This window comes from Aythya marila (genome assembly GCF_965140915.1).
Source record: "Aythya marila genome assembly, chromosome: 1".
Taxonomy (NCBI): domain Eukaryota; kingdom Metazoa; phylum Chordata; class Aves; order Anseriformes; family Anatidae; genus Aythya; species Aythya marila.
The window spans coordinates 175,565,010-175,586,307 of record NC_139042.1 but is presented as its reverse complement, the minus strand read 5'-3'; the positions used below and the strand labels follow the sequence as shown (position 1 = coordinate 175,586,307).

The 21,298-nt window shown below is 40.4% G+C and overlaps 1 protein-coding gene across 2 annotated transcripts; it reads right to left on the bottom strand.

The window, feature by feature from the left end:
* Nucleotides 1–14: 14 nt before the first annotated feature.
* On the bottom strand, nucleotides 15–19,571 carry TWF1 (twinfilin actin binding protein 1). 2 transcript variants are annotated; one of them, XM_082767574.1, is made up of 9 exons: nucleotides 19,443–19,571; nucleotides 15,113–15,190; nucleotides 12,883–13,061; nucleotides 11,464–11,559; nucleotides 9,815–9,919; nucleotides 5,808–5,933; nucleotides 5,479–5,629; nucleotides 4,970–5,091; nucleotides 15–3,296 (listed from the first exon to the last, which is right to left on the bottom strand). In XM_082767574.1, exons 1-9 carry the CDS (start codon nucleotides 19,465–19,467, stop codon nucleotides 3,126–3,128), a joined length of 1,053 nt encoding a protein of 350 aa, XP_082623700.1. In that variant the 5' UTR covers nucleotides 19,468–19,571; the 3' UTR covers nucleotides 15–3,125. The 2 variants fall into 2 exon arrangements, with proteins under 2 accessions (XP_082623700.1, XP_082623701.1); XM_082767575.1 differs by lacking the exon at nucleotides 12,883–13,061 and having other exon boundaries at nucleotides 19,443–19,483.
* Nucleotides 19,572–21,298: the final 1,727 nt, after the last annotated feature.

The window sequence follows — 21,298 nt, the reverse complement described above, 5'->3', positions numbered from 1 at the left end:
AGACAACACTGAACTAAAGCATCAATCTTTATTTATAAAGTAGATTACAAAATAGATAAAGTTACTTTTAGCATCTGAAGGTGGTTTTCATTGAATACATAGGCAGCATAAATCAAAAGTTTCCTTTATCGATGCATTTATTCAACTAACAGACCAATTATTACCTTGGCTAGTTTCACAACCCCCTTACGGGAGGTTTGTAAGACCAAATTGTCCCTACTTTGCAACATAGACACTTCAAAAATAATTATATGTCATGTTAATTTACAGCAATTAAATAGCTTGTGATTTAAATGCAAGCAGCTGCATTGCTTTTGGGCTTTATGAAGGCCAACAATAGTTTTAAATGGACACTTTCAATTATTAAATTACCGGAGACAGTTTAAGAAATAACTTTTTTTTAATGCCCTTGTAGTGTGCTGGCTCTGAACATGTCTTAACAGTAGTAGTGTTACGGGAGGCAACTACACAGATGTAAACATGATAGATCTTACAAAAAGATCAGAAAAGCTTCTTATTGCTGTGTCAGGAGAATAGCTACAAGAGGCCTGAAGAGGCAGCTGGCAGTGCAAGACTTTGTGTAATTTAAAGAGAAGTGTCTGTTAGAGCAGGCACTCTCTTTTAGGGAAAAAGTGAGAGGGAACCCAGGACATTACTCTGCTGGCTGGTCGAGGGTTTATACACCCACATGAAATATTTTAAAGTAAAATAACTTAAATGTCTGGTTTGGGCTGAACTCCACAGCAGCTCATTGTAAACTCCCTCACATAATCACTTAACCAGCTCTGGCCATCCTCCAGCTTAAGCTTTCTACTTTCTATCCTCATCTACCTAGGGCAGGATTAGGAGGAAAAAAAAAAAAAAAAAAGGAAAACAACAAAAGCAAAAACAACAGCAACAACAAAAACAAAACATGCATATAACCACAACTGGTCAAACTGTTCATTATTTAAAACAGTTCATATTAAAAAGCTGAACTTCTTTACTGGCTCAAATGAATGTAAAAAAAAAATATGTATGTGCACTCATGGCATGGTTGACACATGGGCAGAAATATTAAATTCAAACAAAAAGCCCTCTTGCAGTAATTTTCAACTGCTACAAGTCAAATGTTTACCTTTAAAAAAAAAAAAAAAAAGATGCTGAAATGATTCAGACTTCAAATTAAAAAAAAAAAGCTAGTTATTATGTATGTGCTGCATACACACTAACCATGTTTAAAAGCCATGACACTTGTCTCACCAGTAGTACACACCAGAAACGTCCCGAGGACCAGCTCATTGCCCTAGCAGGTAAAGGCAAGAGGCAGAAGAAAGAACACAGCAGCTAAGGGCAAGCAGATTATCTGAGGATCGGGAGCTATTGAATTGGATTGATGTAGTGTATAAGATTAAATGAAAAAAGCTGAGGTGTCAGATTCCTACTGCATATAAACAACACAGTAAAACCAGCAACTATTGCAACCTTCACATTACATAGTGCAATCTCAGTAACAAGCTAGTATCTCCAAATGACATAATACATAAGATAAAACAAATTTTATCAGGAACTAGTAGTGTCAGCCTTATTTCCCTACAGAACTATGTTAAATTGAGCTATCCTCCACCAGGTAAACACATGATTCAGCTATACAATGTATACAACCAGCACCTAAGATAATATGCGGTGAACCAAGACTCGCAGCTCCCATGTAGCTCTAAAAATAATAACAACAATAATAATAAAAAAAAAAGCTCAAAGCTCACATAAAAGATACTAAAAAGCAAGTCCCCACTGGGGAATATAATCTATCCTTTAGAATTTGTCTCATTACACAATTTTAAATATTTAAGTTCATCCAATACTTGATTTCCAAATCTATTTATTCTTTAATCTCCTTGTTAAAATCTATCTTTCCTCTTCCTACTAAATAGATAATTCATGGTTCAATCAAGTTTAAGACTCTTCTGGCTAATTTTAGAATTTAAAAGGGAAGCAGAAAACAAACAAACCCCACAAAATCCTACTCAGGTGCTGCCAGCAGTTTTTCAAGACCCAGTTGGATTTTGTTTAAGATTTAACTTACTATTAAAGTTCAAACGTTTAGGAAAAGTACTTTTTAGAATACCTTTAAAGTTGCAGTGGATAATGGAAGAGCACTAGGCTCTCAAGAATAAATCATCATTATGAAACAAAGCAAATCTATTTCCATTTGATGAACTTGCACAGTTTTAGATCCAAGTGCACAGATAGATTATCAATCACTTATTAGAAACTTTAAGCATATCACTTTGAAAGCAGCTCCATAATCTACTGAGTATACTGACTGATGCACTTTTAATCACATTTAACTTGGTCATTCAGTACTTAATATATAAGTCTTATGAGTGGTATAGAAGTCTGGAAAAGCTGTAGTGGTTTTATGTTAGATTACCTTAAGAGACAATTCCACTAAGTTGGTCATAAGTTTGAAATGACCACGCTTTTGTGCAGGAAAAAAAAATAAATCTGCTACTCCTGAGCAAGTACTTACCATTAATTGACAGATAACAGATTTTAATTAATCTTTTCTACTTAAAAAAAAAAAAAAAAGAAAAAAAAAAGAAAAAAAAAAGAAAACACCAACAATCCATCACATCAAAAACATAAGAAAATCTTCTGCTGTGTTATTGTCCATGAGAGCTACCAGAAAGAATGATTTATCTGGGACAGTGGTAGATAGTGGTTCAGCTCTTCACACAGGTGAAGTCTTATGGGTTTCAAGAGGCAACTAATATGGATACAGGTTCGTTATCTAGGCATACAGCTGCTACTTACCCACAGAAAATATGGGCTTAATAGTCTTGTCTGTGAATGATCACATGTATTGCTATTAAATAATGAATTCTAATTTAAAATAAAAGGATACTAGCTTATTTTTCTTCCTCTACCTTTAAAATAATCAACTCTTCCACATGTCATAAAATATGGTCAACAAATATAATCATGTAATAACATGGGAAGCATCGAGGTCAGAAGAGGGCAGAGTAAAAAGGTTTTTTTTCCCCCCTAGCATCTATGGATGGAATGATTTCAGTTCATTAGCAAAAGTCAGATATTTTTTTTTTTAAACTGTAATACCCTATAATTAATGCAAATGACAGTTTCTAATCACTAGATGTTTCAGTCTCTGCTGGACCTCTGATCAGTCTTCGTATTCCCCTCTTCCCTGCAGGACCTTTTGGTTTAGCAAAACTTTGTTTGTGTGCGTGTTGTTTTGGATGAACCTCTTCATAAAGAAAGTCAGCAGTTAACTCATCACCATTATCAATTTCAATCTGAAAGAAATAAAAAGCAGCTTATAATATCACTTATAATCACCTTAGACATTTAATAACATTTAGAAATTTTGCTGAAGCTCCAAATACTGTATTAAAACCAATATGTACAATAACATTCAGAGTCTTACATGAAGTGTTCTCAACTTGTGCCTAGTCACCTCAGAAATCCTCGATAGTCTTTCTGAGAATCAACCACACTCTTAGCAGTACTGATGTAAGTGCATTTTGATTTAATCACTTCTTCCTTAAATATAAGCACAACTACATATCCCAAGAAACTCCTACTGCCCCAAGCTTTAGCACTGTGTACGCAGCAATAACTAGGAGTACACACTCCATGTGGAAACAAGTGTTTATTAGTCCTCCGTAAGAAACTTCCTTAATAAAGCAGCATGTGATCTTTCAGAAAATTTCCTTTGTTTATCCTCCCCTCAAAAGTAGAAACTTTTCATTGTTCCAGTGTAATCTTCACATTTTAAGAATTAAAGTTTTTTCACTAGACAGTGTCTGAAGAATTAAACATGTAAAAGCAATGCATATATATATTGCTGTCTCCTTAGAGTGAAGGAGAAGTTGTATAAACAGCTTATACAACTCGTGGATTACTGCAACTCAGCAAGTATTCATGCCAGGGAAAAGCCAAAATAAATTTAATTAACAGAGTTTGTTTTGTTTTGTTTTAAATGTAGGAATATAAACCTGAAAGAAAACACTGTTCTGAAGCCAAACCCCAGTTTTTAATTGCATGAATTTAGAGTTCAGACAAATGCTTTGGCCCTGTCCTGCTGAGCATTGAACACTTCATGGCCTGCCAACCGTAGCACTTGATGGACTTGTCAGCCACTGTATTGCTGTTACAAGTACATGCTTCACAAAGAAGTCTTCAGGACTTTCAAGAGTCCCTTGGTACGTCTCATCTAAAGACATTTCTGAGAAATAGCAATGTATAAGTACATGTGCTGATAATCTACTTAAGTTATATCAACACAATAAAAATGGCTAGTGACAAGTCTACTAGTTTTCAGGTAGACAAAAACCCCACTGAAACCAAGCCTCAAAATCCTTCTAAATTTACAGCACAAGCATTAAGAATGTAACCATCAGTCGTATTTCACAACAAATGGACCACTACCATGGCCTCTGCTCTGGAAGTGAGAAACCCTTGTTGTAAAGACAACAAGACAACAAATGACAAAGTGGAAAGATCAGCTTACTCACACGTCCTTGTTTGCCCCATCAAGGACTCCTAAAATGCAGTTTAAGTTCCGGAACTGCTGCTTGATTTTTTATTTTGAAAATTATTACATAACCTTGGCCTTAAAGGAATTTAATGTTCAACAACAATGTGCTGCGGTCCAAAGAATAACAGGCCTTTGAGTAAGAAATCATGTTACTTGTAAATAGTCCTTCAAAGTACTCTCAGACACTGTTGATGCAGAAGAATATGTTTACTAAATCTATGAAAGTGTAAAAATTATGAACTAGACAAAAGCCCTGAAGCTAAATCAACAAGTATTTCTTGTTCAGGGCAAGCTCTTATGCAGATCTTTAATAACTATGCAGAACTTTTCATTGTTTACAGAAAGTAGTGGCAGAGATAATTATGGTTAAGAATATTAAGAAGGGAACTGAGGGATGGAAAAAAATATCAGTATACCCAGCGTACTTACCTTTCTAATTATTGGCATCCACAATTGTCTTTCTACAATTTCTAAAAGTGGACTTTTACAACTAGAGTATAGCATTCGTTCTCGTATACTACAGGTGTATCCTGGCATGGAGTAGATGAAAACTGCAGGAAAAAAATATCAGAACAAAAATAAACCGTATCAAAACCTGTATCATAGAATCATGTACAGCAGAAAGACATTGCAGAGTAATTGTGTAGTCTGAAAGGGAAAATGTCCAGAACAGTTTAGGATGTTTTTCCATTAAGTATTTAATTTCAAAAGAGGGGACATCTTTTTTTTTTTCACATGGCAACTGATTTATGCATGTTGATAATCAGAAGGGATAATTCTCTAGTTTCTAAACATAGGGACTCTTCAGAAGTCAGTTTCACAACCAAATGACCCTGAATTTTATGATTACACTGAGCAGTCAGATTCCTGCATCTTTCTTTCTGCCTAACTATTTGAAACAAACCAATGAAAGTTAACACTGGAAAATTTTCTCATACCTATGGATTCCAAATAGTCTCCTTCATGGGCGTGCTTATAGAGGAAAAAGTGGTAACGTGCAGCATCCTTTGGAATTCTTTTTGGCAAGTCCTTCAGTTCAGTGTGAAGCGTGTTAGCCAAAACAATAGTTTCATTTTTCATATCAATTTGCTGTTAACAAAGAAAAATGCATATAGTTAATACACAGAAAGGAAACCAGAGAATATGATAGGATGGAAAAAAAATTATTACAGAATGGTAATATATCAGTATCAACATATGTTGTTCAATACACAGGCAATCTATTTAGTACTCACTATTTAAAATATTTAAAGTATTTTATACTTGCCAGTTGCACATAATTGAGTTGCTTATTTTTCAATTTCTCCAAAGCGTGAATAGCTTCTTTAGCAATGGGGAATGCTACTCCTTGCAGTGTTTGATGCTTGGTATCTACACCAACATCCGTTTGTACCTGGAACACAAGTCAACTGAAATGTAAACAGAAACTTCTGCAAGCATTTTGTTTCATGCAGTAACTGATGATGCATCGCATACGGCAACACACAGAGTTAGCAGTAGCTATTCTGAGAATAAGCCACACTGAACCATCATCCGCTTCTGGAAAAGAATTGCATATTTTTATTTTATGATTACATTTTGCTTACTTACCTTAAAAAAAAAATCACATTAGCTTTGTAAAACCCACAGAATCACAAGAGAAAAAAAAAAACGACCAAATTTCAAGGAAGCTCCAAGTTACATTCTGGTACACAGATACAGTAAGCCAGGAGCTTGATTTTCATATGCTGTGCTTTTGAACTGACAATGTTGTTTATAAACTTTGCTGTATCTTGAACATTTTTAGATCAAAACATAGAAATGTAATTTTTCAACATTCTGGCAGGAAGAGAGAAAAGTTATGTCTTATTAGAGAAACCAATCTTCTTGAAGGAAAAAACAAAGCATCTTCCCTCCCTTCCTGTTTAGCATCCTTCCCTCAAAATCCTACACCAAAAAGAAAGCAAACAAAAAACAAGCAAATGAAGTCTCAATCCTTGACTTCTAGGTGTAACACAAAATATAAAATTTGATGGTAACTGCAAGCTAGATAATCACTCGTGATCTGGCTATGTTAGTCACAAACTATCTGAGATAAAAGGACAGTTGCTTTAAAGCCGCTTCTCAAGAATTTATGTGGTGTATTTTAACGTTCATGCAGAGTTTCTCAGAAAATGAGCTCTGGCTTACAGTCTTTCCAAGTCTAAACTTGTCCAAGTATTAGCTTTTGAATGTCCCGACTTTCCTTTGTAATTTTACAAATGCAGTTAACGTTGCTAAAGAGGCAGCAAAAAGCCAGACAGAAAAGCACACAAAATTGAAAAGTGTGGGTTTTAGATCTAACGTCTTCCAGCTGCTCAGCTTTAATTAAAAATAGATAATGAAATATGCAACAAGAATGAAAACAATTAAAAACAAAGACACTTGAGACAATACTAAATTATGCTTCGTATTTTAAAGGACTGTTTATCATTAACAAAGAAGGAAGAAACAAAAAGAAATGGAGGAGCTTACTTCTGTATAAAACTAATAAAGTTATTAACAAGATTATATGACAAATATTTGCAAAATATATCTGCATAAAAGCCCAACTAATAAACCTTATAAAATTGGCATTACAGAACAAAATGTAATAAAGCGTATTAAAAAAACATAAAAGACATCAAAGACATTGAAGTCTCGGGACAGTAATATGAAGAGAGTAGCCCAGTATCCCGATCTATGGAAAGGATTTAAATCTACTTGTCTACACTGCAATATATTTCAGCCCACTAAAACAAAACAAAACACCCAAGCCACTTAAAAAATAATTAAATCACACTGCAAGATTTGTTCATGATGACTGCTGAGAGGGTGATAAAATGGCAGATGAAATTTGATGAGAATAAATGTAAAACAACGTATGTGAAAGGAAAAATGACCTCTCTTCTACTCGTACAGCAATGGGGTTGAGCTAGCTACTACCCTTCAGGAGCAATACCATGCAGGTCACACAAAATATTTCTCTGAAAATGTCAGCTCAGTGACCAGCTTTGGCAAAAAAAAAAAAAAAAACAAACATCAACAGTAACAAAATAATAATAGTAAAAACCCACCACTAACCACCCATCCACAAATGAAATGTTATGAATTGTTAGTAAGAGTAGGGAACAGGACAGAACAACTCATTACGCACTGTAGATACCAGTAACATGCCCGCATCTTGAATACCATATGCAGTTCTGCCTTCCCCATCCCTCCTTTTCATAAATTTTATAGAAGAACTGGAAAAACTGCAGAGAAAAGCAAAAGGATCAGAAGTATGGAGTGTCTTCTTTAGGAAGAACAAGGGCATGGATTAGGACTCCTCTGCCCAGAAGAGATAACTGATTAGAAATACGGAGGTCTTGTGGATATACTGGGGAGTGGGGGAAGAAAAGAATGAGAAATAACTTTTCTTTGCCTTCTATATGCAATCTGTAGGGGTATGAGAATCAGCTGGTAGATAGCACGCTGCAGTTCTTCACATAATACTTTGTCAGGCTGTGGGATACATTGCCACAGGATCTGTGGTGACCAAAACTTTACATGGATTTAGAAAAATGACAAGACTAGATGATGGATGAAAAAAAAAAATAAAAACAGTTACATAGTAAAACATTACGTCCTGCTCAGAAAGATCCCTACCTGCAATGGCTGAGGCAACTGGTGAGAGGAATTATTATAGCCTCTTACCCTGCTCTTACACCCTCCTCAGATTCCTGCTCTTGCTCACTTAGGGTCTTGACAGTAGGCTAGGTAAGTAACCTCTGACCTGATTCAGTGAAATACTTCTTGGGGTAATGACAAAAGAATATAAACGTGCAAATCTCGATTTTTTATTTTTAATATCGGAAAGTTTTTAGTTTGCTGAAGATAAAGAAGGAAAGTTAATGAAATGCTCCTTCAGTGGCAGATACAACAAAAATCCAAATGACACGTTAACCTACTGCAGGATGCTTCAAATAAAGCCAAAGTGGCAGCAAATTGCAGTTTATTCATCTCTGAGAAGTACAGCTATTGCTGCTGAAGTTTCACTAGAGCACATAAAGTATTAGTCTGCATGAATCAGCTGGTAAACATGATGCATACAGGGCGTAAAAGACAATACTAATACCAAGAGTAAGTGATCATTGACACCACAGAATTTACAGTCTCTGCTTTTTTTTTTTGTTGTTTGTTTCAAAGCTCATGAGGTAAAATACAGTGTTTAGTGATGATGAGAGCATTTCTGCACTGAATTAATCAAAAATAAAGATAGAAAATGACAAAAGACGACAGTCACAAAAATAATTGTTAATAAACAACAGTTGCAGAAAAAGCATGCTAGAGAGTGCAAATGCTAGAGAAGATAAAGAGCTACATTTAACATGATGGTTTGCTGGCATCCAGCTGCAAAGCAAAACAGATTTCCCGGTGGCTGTAAAATATATGCCTAAAGAACTAATAAGATCAGCACAAGGCTTATTAATACATGTCTGAACACAAACAAGAGATTGAGTCATGGAAAAATGTGAGAAAAAAATCCTCTGAAACGCATCAGTCACCAGCTAACCAACAATCATCAAATTATTTGGTTAAAGGCATTTGCTGGAAATCTTTCTATAAGGCTTTTGTAGCAAAAACAGATCAGTCTTTTAAAAGGCCTAGCTACTTGCTTTGGATTTCTGGTTTTGGTGGTTTTTGAACTTTCAGACTGAGAAGAAGTAAGTCAAAATAAAGACAAGTAAACTGGTTCTGGCAGCTCAGGAGGGGAAGCTTCATCCAGAGATAAAGGTGGCTCAAACATTCTTTGGGATTACTCACTGCAACAGTTGCTATTTTGCATCTTCTCTACCATTTCTGCCACCACATGAAATGCACCTGGGCAATCACAGAATGGTTGAGGCTGGGTCTCTGAAAGTCCCTTTCTCCAACACCCACCACCCAAGCAGGGACACCCAGACCAGCCAGTGCTCAGGCCCCCTCACAATAAAACACATCCACTGATGTTTAAAGCACCCTAGGGAACAAAGCTGTAACCACTAAGCTCTTCAGCTAGGAGGCCTCTGACCCAGACACTAGACCTTGCCAACTCAGCAAGATCACACTGCTCTGTCTCCAGCCGTCATCGTCCTGCAACCTCAACTCAGAGAGAGAAATTTGGATTCTCATCTGGAACTTACCTGTTCTGCCCTTCTTACCCCAGGAAGACTTATTCCTAACAATCTGGTCCTAACGATATGTTAGGAACTCTGAACCCAACACCCCAAATGTGCCCAAAGACACTGTAGGTACCTCGTTAATCTTAATTTGTCGAAGCTCCTCTTCTGCTGCAGTCAGAGGCGCAGGGGCAGCCTGTGATATCAAGTACTTTTTATATCCATTCAGCGAAACATCATCCTGAAAGCACAATATCAGTATTCTTCATTTTTTGATAATAAAGGCTTTCTTCAAGACAGCCTATGCAGCATAAATAAGCAGTTATTTCCCATACAGTTATGTTCATTTTATTTGAACAGACTGCAAGTGTACATGCATTTGCAAATTGAACTTGGCTTCCTGAACAGCAGGATCCACTGGGCTGCTCTGTACCCGGTTGTACTGTGTGCAGAATTTCCACAATTACCCCCTAATTACCTTGCTAATTCAAAAATTAGTCTTAATGAAGACTGGGGTATGTATGAATTTATTCAGCCTTCTTGGACTGAACATCACAGAACTGCCACAATTCTTACAAAAAAAAAGTACATATTTTCTTACAAAACCTGCATGCTCAGACCGGTGGCTGATTGATAATTTTCTACCTGAAAAAAAAAAAAAAGAGACAGGAATACTACCTCAGGACATAACGCTGCCAACTGTTTAGGATGCAAATTCACAGAACTGATAAATTCTGATGACGACTTTGGGTAAGTCATTAATTCTCTGTGTCAGTTCTGTCCCCCTCCAAAGATGCTGACACCAGAGACAAATATTGTTGTGCCTAAACAATTAAGGTTATCACTCAGAAGAGGGCAGGATATGACTTTATAATCAAGTTCTTGGCCCAACAGAATGTAACTGCTGAGCTCACTGTCTTTGCTGAAGGAGGAAAAAGGAAGCAATAACTGATCTCTAGCTAATGATCAGTTTTCATGAAAGCTATAGAAACTCTGTGTCTCTGAAAACTTGTTTGTTTACAACTGGCAATGGATCAAGAAGTCAACACTTAATATTGGCAAACTGGCAGACATCACAATCAGCTTAGACTTGTGTCCTAAGGAAACCACAGTAATGCAATAGCCTCAGATTCCCTTACATGCACAACACTTGCAGGCTTTTCAACATTCCTTGGAAGTTTGTCAGACTTCATACATGTACCTTCCAATTATCTTACCATAACTGAACGCCCAACTATTAGTATTTTCACTGAACAAATCATTAGCTACTAAAACTCTTTCCATAAATGGCAGACATGGACTCAAGTAACATTTCACAGTCAAATTTTAATGAACTGACAGCTTCATATCCTTGGTTTAAGGCATAAACATTTGTTTTCAGACGTTTAAGTTGTACAGATAGCTGTTCTAGCCCACCTCTGATTCAGACCCATACATCCAGAATGGTTTTGCAAACAATTGGCCTGAAAGTTTTGGGTGTTATGGCATTTTGAGGATCCACATTTATGCACTGAAATTAAAGGATTCTCCTGTTAGTCCTAGTTTATTTAGTTTTAACATGCGTTCGAAGCAAGGACATCTTAGCCTGAAGTTGTTAAATAAAATTAATTACTTTTTCAAACGAGAGCAATTACATTTTATCACTGGAGTAATACACATAGCTTTTAACCTTCTTTCTCCTTCATCAGGAAAGAACAGAACCACCACAAATTTTTACCAGTAAAACCAGCAGTTGTTCCAACTATTCCTTAGAATAATGTATTGATTTTAAAGGGAAGAACATACCTCCACTGTTCCAAATACTTCGTCCTTAATATGACCACCTCCAAATTCTTTCTTGAGTGTTGCCCGGGTTGCTGCATACAACATTTTTTGACGAACCTAGTATATCAGAAAACAGTGTGTTTTGTTTTTTTAAAATATTTTTTTCCTCTTTAGTGTACACTGAGAATCTAGCATTTTGCGGTACCAAATCCATTAACAAACACCCTTCTTGAACAACTATTTTAAGAGTTGAAAATGAAGTTTGAAGTTGTACTTCTTAATAACAAACAGAATCACAGAATGAGCTCTGGAGCATGATATTAACATATGCTATTAAATTCTCAAGTGCAGAATGAGACATTTTAATATGCATTATTATTAAAGTAATTCCAAAACTAAATTGCAGCTTTAGAGTATTACCTTTAAAAAATAAAATAAAATTTAAAGTAACAACAATAATAAAAACATGAAACAAGAAACAGAGCACAATCCTTACTAATTTTAAACAGGGAAACAAACACACAATGATTTAGATCATTTATTGCTGGTCTGTGTACTAAAGGACACAATAGATACTGAAAGAGCTAACTGCAAATAACCCACCAGCTCTACCATCTTTTGGTAGCTCTACCCTCTTTTGATTTGGTAGTGGCTTAGTTCAACTACAGAATGCAAAAATGAAATTTTCTGGAGGCAGATGATCTAATGGTGCTCCCTATCAATTTGTGTCCAACATACTCACATATTCTCCCAACAGTCCCATCTTCCCCACCATATTTCAACATCATGCCATCACATCACCCTTACCTCTTCCACCCAATCTCTTCTACGCAGTTTACCCTTTGGTCTCCAACTCCTTTCTAACTGCTATTGGAAATACTGCAGGAATCTAGTAGTACTTTTACTTTGTCCTCCCTTGTCTCACATTCCCTGAACCTGCACATAACACCCTAGTTTCTCCAAGGAACTCCGACTTCAGTTTCCTCCCATGCTCTCTAACTGCTCACCAAATAAAGAGTACATTCTGTGGTGGCTTCAACAGTTTCACAAGTGCCAGCCAGTCGGCCAGCAAGCCAGGTAGAACAAAGAGCTTGAGCTCGAACTATAGTCTTTCTCCCTGTGATGACACCAATTGATATTTCTGTCTTATATTCTTCCTTGAATTTTCATGAAACACTGACGGAAAGATAAGACAAACAAACAGTACAAAAACATGTGTTTTGTTTCCTCCAATTAAGCTAGAAATAAATTGGATCTGCTGTATTCCATCTGGACCCACAATAAGGTTCATGAAAAATGTTTCCACGGCTCTCTTCTCAGAAAGTGAGGGGAAAGCTAGGGAATGCTTTACTCTCAAAATCCTTCTCATCTAGGATTTGGATCAAAAGACACTGTAGAAAAGCCATTAACAATGCGAAGCCTCCGATGACTGCTACTTACAGGAGAGTGATCAGGTGACCATGCAATGAAGATCCATTCATATCCTTGAGCATTCTGAGAATCTAATCTGTATAATATATAACAGGGTTGCTTGTCTTCAAGAAGGGGAAGAACAAAGGAGTCATAATCCTTTTCCCATGATCCAACTGGCCGCCTAGAGGATCCCAGAACAAGCTGCTCTATAACCAATAACCAAAACTACATGTTAGCAACAATATAGTTAATATTGTTTGTTTCAAAATTAGCTATTATAATAAACAGTTAATCAAATGCTTCTTTTATAATCATGTTCACAACAATGGAAATCAAGAACACGCGATGTGAAAGCAGGTGAATTCCTGCACAAGCTGTGAATGCATACCACGTGTCATAAGACTGATGTTGTTTTTAGCATAATGTGCACTGAAAAGAAATAAAAACTGTCTTTTGCTAGTTATCTTATTTTTAAATTGAAATAAATAGAAATAAGATGAGAGTAAGTTTTTAATTTTTAAAATTAGCGTTATTGATGCTCTTACTTGCTGTACCATACTAGTGGTTGTACTTATTGTAAAAAGACAGTTAGCTGTATAGTGAAGAGTTGGGAATGAACATGATTGCACTAGTCACTAACTTGACAGTAAGCAGATGAACCCCTTTCTACTATAGCTTCATAACTACAGTCTTTAAATGACTGAAGTTGTTTATTATGTATAATTGGCTTAAGTCTGCACAGAATACTTCAGATGAGATTTAATTACGTGAACAGCTATAGCAACAAGATTTCTCTCTTATTTATAAATCATGTCTCAGTTTTTCCAAATGAAAAATATTACTACGGTATCTTTCAAAACATTTATTAGCTTCCCAACAAATAGTAGCCCCCGCAGCTAAAAGAGAAGCACCTTACTTGAATGGTTCCCACAATGGTTTGAGGACTATTATATTAGCTGGTATGCAAAGTATCTTTTGAGAGTCCAGGACTGAACCTCTGATAGCTCAGACGAAAGTACAGCAGTATTCAAATGCCTCTAATACACAACTTTCCAAACAAGCCACTCTCCCACAGTAATTTTCCAAGGCACAGAGCATTAAGAGCTCAGAGCAAGAGAGTATTTGGCACTTCTCTGAACTAGATGCAAAGCAGATGAAGTCATATACCTAGACAACCAGAACATCCAGAATGTATTTGCCAATTCATAGCTCTAGGTGGCTTTATAGTCATTTGAATTTAAGATAGGAAAAAATAATAATAAAAACCCCACAGCAATTATGTTGTATAGCAGCAAGCCTGTTCTCTTATTCACTCAAATTAGCAGAACTCAATTTGAGTATTATCTATTCGCTAAAGACAGTTGCTGAAAGATCCTGCAGACAGGTGATGCAACTGTCCCTCCTCTGGGAGCATTAGAAGTTTCTTTTTGAACTGTGGAAAATAGCATTAGAGACTGGATTCTGGTTCCACATACAGACAAAAATGTACATATGTAACACATATATATATATATATATATAACATATATATACATGCATATATTTTCACACAAACATACACGCAGGAACATACGAATAAAGAAAAACATTAAGACAAGAAAAGGAAGATACTTTTTAATACAAAACGAAGGCCATAAATAGGGAGTACCATCTACACAACAGCACATTGTTTTACCTTGCCTAATAATAAAACCAAATTCAACAGTATGCCGGTGTTTGCTAACCTGTGTGGGTGAAACTTTTTACGATAGTGACCTGCCTATAATATTATTGCTGCTTCCTTGAGAGAAGCGGTGTTACATGGTGGAAAACCTCCTAAGAAAAGCAAACACAAAGAAGATAACAGCAGGTTACTTACCTAGCAATAAAAGTGTGTACGTGTATTTATGTACACATGTACCTTTCTCCAACCAACAGGTTTTTCAGTGTACTATAAATGAATGAACTTTGGAACAACCAAAAACACCTCAAGGTAATGAGGTGGGTATTTGATATACTTCCATCCAAAATATGCAACAGTTCTTGGTAAAACGTGAAATGACAATTTGAAGAAAAGCTCTAGTGCAAAAATACAGTAGCATCATACTGAAAACTTCAGCATTGCCAAAACTTAAATCCTACCCTCAGGATAGGAAAGACCTTGGTAACATTAAGTTTTGCAGAGTTCTGTTTTTTTTTAACAATTCTATACATAGGTCACTAAAACAACTAGGAAAATATCTTAAAAGTCAAAGAAAAATATTAAAATTTGACTAACCATTGTCAATGACTATTTTTAAAAGCCTGTATTTTCCGTTTCTGGCTCCAACAAAGACATCTTTGACATTTCCACTAGCTGAAAAAGAGAAAATAAAAGTAACCAAATTAACACATTTTACCTTTCTCGAATAAAGAATACTCATGAAGGTAAAAACAACTTTGGAAAAGCATATACCTGGCCCTTCACTACAAAGTTGGACTGGAAAAGGAAAACAAGAGTGATGTTCCCCCCTACGCTCCATGTCAAATCAAGTTCCAGCCACGGCATGCCACAAAAGGGTGACAGACATTATAAATATCTGCAGAACAGCCCTGCTTACTCACACACTGTATCATTCTCAACATTGTGAAAATTAAAAGTGACATCACATCACTGCTCTCAGGTTTCACAGGTCACACAGCAACACAATCAAAACACAATGCAACTCAAATTACTATAGCTTCATGAAGTCTGCAGGCTTAGTACAAATGTTCAGACATAACTTTATGCCTGCCAGGAAAAACTTAGAGCTTGTCTGTAAAAAACACCTGCCTTCCTGAGGACACCTCTGTACTGGGTTTGGCAGCAGAGGGCTACAGGGATGGCCCCTCTGAGAAGAGTCCGGAAGCTGCTCCGTGTTAGATAAGGGCCAGTTTCAGCCAGTTCCAAAGGGACCCACTGCTGGCCAGAGCCAAGCCAGTGAGCGATGTTGGTTGGGCCTCTGGGACAGCAGATTTCGGAAAGGGAAAAAAATCCTGCTGTGCAACAGCAGCTGGGACAGTGAGGAGTGAGAAACAGCCCTGCAGCCCCCCAGGGCAGTGCAGCAGGAGGTGCTCCAGGCACACAGCAGCAGTTCCCCTGCAGCCTGTGGAGAGGCCCCTGGTGGAGCAGGCTGTCCCCCTGCAGCCCATGGGTCCCACATGGAGCAGATCTCCACGCTGCAGCCCCCCCATGGGTGGAGGAGCCCCCGGTGGAGCAGGTGGCTGTGGCCTGGAGGAGGCTGCGGCCCATGGAGAGCCCCCACAGGAGCAGGCCCCGGGCTGGAGCTGCAGCCCATGGAGAGGAGCCCACGCAGGAGCAGGAGGTCTGGGGGGAGCTGCCGCCCATGGGGGACCCGTGCTGGAGCAGTTTGCTCCTGGGGGATGGACCCCATGGTACGGAGCTGTGTGGGAGCAGTGCTTGAAGAGCTGCTGCCTGTGGGCAGCCCCCACAGGCTCAGTTCGGGAAGGACCCCACGGGGAGCAGGGGCAGAGAGGGACCGTGACAGAGAGGTGGAGACGAAGCGTAGGGACTGACCACAGCCCCCATTCCCTGTTCCCCTGTGCTGCTCAGGGGGAGTACATAGAAGAGGGTGGATGGTGGGGGAAGGTGTTTTTAGTTCTCACTACTCTAGTCTTTAGTAATTGATAATAAATTACATTGATCTTCCTATGCTGAGTCTGTTTTGCCCATTATGATAACTGCTGAGTGATCTCCCTGTCCTTATCTCAACCCTTGAGCCCTTTCCATCATATTTTCCCTTTGAGGAGGGGGGGAGTGGTGGAGCTCTGCTGCCCAGCTGGGTAAAACCACCACAACCCCCCTGAAAAGTACTGGGGAAGGCTGCCGCTCTTTGCTCATCTTTCATATCAACTTGTATCAATGTTGATAGCACTTTTTCAAATTCTGACCTGTCACAGTAGGATAGGTTTACAATTAATTTACAAAGAAGTAGCTAAAAATAAATTTCTGTAATTCACATTGACACAACACAAACATGACAGAGTTGCTTCTGTAAGCACATGGAAGAGCTGTGCCCAAGCTGTTAAAATCACAGTAATCTCAACCGCTCTGCTTAATAATCTGAGTGCAAATCAGTTCAATTATACCCCAGACAGGGGGCTGTACAGCATTTATTGAAGAACATTCACTGCAAGCTGGTCCTTTAAGTAATCCCAAAGCACAGAGGATAGCACCAGCAAGACAAACAACAAACCAGGAAGCATAAAAAGGATTATTCAGTGACGTTGAGGCCGAAGGAACAGATGGCATCTGGCTATGTTACTGCCCATATTCAAAATATTTAAAATTCATGTCCATCTATGCAATGCCTGGGTCCGTTCTGCAATTCCTAAACAGGCTGGGGGAAGGACAGGGAGCCTTAGCACTTAAGCAGACTGAACTGCAATGGGCAGTCCAGCCCCAGCTTCATCTCAGTATTTCCCCACTCATTGGTGCAGACCCTCACTGTGATCTGCTTTTCTGATCATCTCTGCCTTTCCTAACACTTCCACTCAGCACACAAACATTACACCACTTTCTAGACCTCCCAGTTCCACTGGGATTTTTTTGTCCTCTTCTCATCTATGATCTTTTGTTCTCTGTCCTCTTACATCAAGCCTACACAACCAAACAAGATAGACTAGTCCCTCGCACTTATACCATAACTAACAGCTCCTGAAGTAATTTTTTGAGATGAGACACCAGCTATCAGGGAACAATCTCACTATCAGTGAGATATACCCTCCCCCTGCCACACACGCAAGGCTTTAAAATTCACAACAGAATGATAGCATTTTTGCTTAAATCTCTGCATAGCAGAGACCCCATTTACAATTTGGTCTTGGTATCTCATTGACCAGCTTACAGTTTAATTTGACTTTATTTTCTGAAAAGCATTCATAATGATAAACACATCCATTTTCTCCATATGCACTACTGCTTCTGTTAATGAAGTTATATTTCAGTAGCAAAAATGCTTTACTATGTATTTGGGAAGAAACTCTGGATATATACAAGTTCTACATACCCTGTCCTATCATCCAGCAATGGAACTTATCTGCTGTCTAGGCACTGTCCTGGACAAGATTTTTATAAAGATGCAACATACAAAACTAAGATAGACAAGCTGGCATATATTTCTTTCTTCAATGAGCAAATTCATATTAAATAAGCTATTCAATATTTGAATAGTCCATTACAAAAACCAGTTAAAGGCTTCAAAGGATGGTATAAAACAGCCTGTAAACATACGCACGTCAACTCCTTGCATTTGCTCTGCTGCACTTTCAACGTGACTTACCTGCAGCATGAAATATTAAAATTCAATTAGGTTTATTTCATGAAAATTATTTTTAAAATAACTTAGAAGACTTGAACATATTCTGGCAAGTTTCCCTACAGCTCAATGCACCCTGACTTCTACACTCCTTATTTACCACCCTGTTTGAAAGCCCAGTCCTTTCAGCATTTGCCTGGTACGTCTCACTGTCCCCATTACTTCACTCCTGCTTCTAGCAAAGTGCACTCCGTGCTGCCAAGCCTTGCAGCTGTTTAGGAGCAGCACCAGGTTGGTTGCTGCTACCCAGCAGTGGCACCACAAACGCTGTTCCCCTGCCGGCTGCAGAAGCCTTGCCACAGAAAGGAGCCCTGCCTAGCGGGCTGCCCTGCATCCCGGCCTGCCGAGGCAGGATCGGTGCAGGAACGGAGCCGAGCTCCCTGCAGATCCCCTCGGAGGACAAAAGGCTGCCCAAGAAATGAAGGTGAGCTGCAGAAGAGGATTAGCAGTCCCTGCGGTAAGCAACAGGGTATTCTGCTGCTCCTCCAGCAAGATGACAGCAAGAGGAAAAAAGCAAGGGAATGAAGAGCCACTGTAACAGCTTCTCCAGCCTGGAAAAAATAAATAAATAAATAAAATAAGCTGTTTCTAATGCACCTCGAGCCTGAGAAGGTGACAAACTTAAGAAGAGCAAACACCGGCGTAGAGGGGAAGGGGCTGAGGAGAGGTTAAAGGCTGCTGAACGAACGTAGCCAAGAGGCAACAAAGGGCTTAGAGGCGCAGCTCGGAGCCGCTGCGGCCGGGACAAAAGTCACCTTCAGCAATAAATGCGGGAGCGCAGACAAAGTGCAGCGCGGTGCTCACCGAGCAAACAGACCGCCAGCAAATCTCAACAACACGGCCCCCGCAACGCGCCGCGGTGCCCCCTTCAGCAACCCTGCGCCGGGGTGGGGGGGTAACACCGAGACACGATTGCTCCTCACAGCCCCCGAGGCCTGGAAACAGAGGGGAAAAAAGGCTTTCCTGTGCATTTCCAGCTTTTTCTTGGCCTCCCGTAGCAGGGGCTCACTGGGCTGCCCTGCCGCTGGGCTGCCGGCTCCCTGCAGCTGCTCACGGCTTCTCCCCACCACCGGCCGGCAGGGACCGGCGGCGCTGGCAGTGCTGCACACACCGGCTGCCCGAAAAGCTCCGGCAGCCCCGGGGCTGCGGCGGGACGGAGCTGCCTGAAGCCGGCAGCGGGGCTCCCCCTGCCCGCAGCGGACAAAGGCGGCGCCGGGCAGCGCGCCCCGAGGGAAGGAGGGGGGGCAGTACCTTGGATGCCGGTCTGGTGGGACATGTCGCACCGCTGCGCCCGGGGCTGCCCTGTCCCGGCACGGCACGGCTCGGCACAGCCCTGTCCTGCCCAGCCCTGCCCAGCCCGGCTCGGCTCAGCCCGGCCCGGCCGCCCACACGTGATGGCGCCGCCGCCACTCAGCGGTCGGAGGGAGCGCGGCGCCTGCCGGGCCCGGCCGGCCCCGAGGCGCTGCTGCCCCCTACAGCGGGGCCCCGGCGGGCAGCGGCCGCCCCGCCGCCATCCCGCGGCCGGCCCGAGCCGGGTGCCGCCGGGTGGGGGCGCGGGGCTGCCACGCACGGCACTGCCCTCCCGGCCCTGTCCTGTCCTGCCCGGCCCTGTCCTGTCAGCCCCGCTCTGTGCCGGCCCCCCGAGAGGGATGAGGGCCCCGCAGACCGAGATGGTTGGGAAAGCCCTCCAAGATCATCTGGTCCAACCACCCCCCTACCACCAATGTCACCCACTGAACCATGTCCCTAAGCACCACGTCCAACCTTCCCTTGAAACACCCCAGGGACGGTGACTCCACCACCTCCCTGGGCAACCCATCCCAATGCCTGACTGCTCTTTCTGAGAAGAAATGTCTCCTCATTTCCAACCTAAACCTCCCCTGGTGCAATCTGAGGCCACTACCTATCATTGTCCTATCATTGCTTACCTGTGAGAAGAGGCCAACCCTCAGCATCCCAAACCTTCCTTTCAGGTAGTTGTAGAGAGCAATGAGGTTTCCCCTTAGCCTCCTCCAGACTAAACAACCCCACTTCCCTCAGCTGCTCCTCATATTTGCTAGTTGGTGACACAGCTTCAAAAGAAATAATTATTTCCTCTATTTCAGCATGGATCTGGTAGCTGAAATGCTTGCCTGCGTTGCCAAGGTGTGAATCCAGGCAGAGAAAGGCTGCACCTGTGCATGGCTGATCCGCACAGGCAAAGGCTTTTACACTTTTTCAGCTTGTTGAAAGCTTCACAAAGCTCCCAGCAAAGGAGAGTCCTAAGTAGTGACTTTAAACCAGCTGTAAAGGTAGGTTTGCTTCTGCTAGTTGTCTTTCACAGGCACTTCTGTCCACCGGCTGAAAAGCATCACCCTCTGACAATAAAAGATGCATCCTAACTCTTCTCTAAACATTTGCTTGTGTTGTGTACCATCGTTTGCATTTTTTAATCCGTGCTGTGGTCTGGCTTAGACTTCCCAGGTGAAACATATAGGCATTTATAGAAGTAACAGGACTGTGGGCACTTAATAAATGTCCCAATGCTGATCATTCTTTCAGGTTCTAGGGAGTTGGCAGGGTGTTTATAGTCGCTAACCACACAACGTAAGAAATGCTGTAACAGGGCACATCAACTACCTTGCCCTGCGTATCTCCACAGTGGCACAGGGAATGAAAAAGAAAGAGTAAGGGAAGCATGTGGTAATACTTGCCTGGTTCGCCTTCCCAGCCTCTAGAGGAATTTCTGAAGTCAGCTGATTTCTTTGTGTTGATAGACGTGGGTGCCTGCACTTTGTCATATCCCCGGTGTAAAGACACCATGTGAGGGATTCAGTGTCCTATTTGGGAAATGCGAAATAGCACTGTAACTGTAGTATGTGAGCAGCACCATGTAGTGCTAGTCCAGCAAATAAGGAGTCACTATGGAGATGTGTCACCAGCTAGCGAGCTGGGGTTAACTGAGGACTGCGGCAGCTGGGGAAACAGAGAAGCTGCAGCTTATTTTCTAAGCAGAAAATAAGGGAAAAGACTTCATGTGAAAATCAAGAAACGATAGGGGGTACCTCCCAGAGAACAGTGAGGCCAGCTCTAATTGCTCTATTATACACCTCCAGGAACATAGAGGT

Coding starts and splice junctions, on each gene's coding strand:
- TWF1 (XM_082767574.1), bottom strand. CDS start 19,467: ATGTCCCACCAGACCGGCATCCAAG. Junction 11,560..12,882: donor GGTCACCTGATCACTCTCCT/GTAAGTAGCAGT, acceptor CTGATATACTAG/GTTCGTCAAAAAATGTTGTA. Junction 9,920..11,463: donor AAGTATTTGGAACAGTGGAG/GTATGTTCTTCC, acceptor TTGTGCTTTCAG/GATGATGTTTCGCTGAATGG.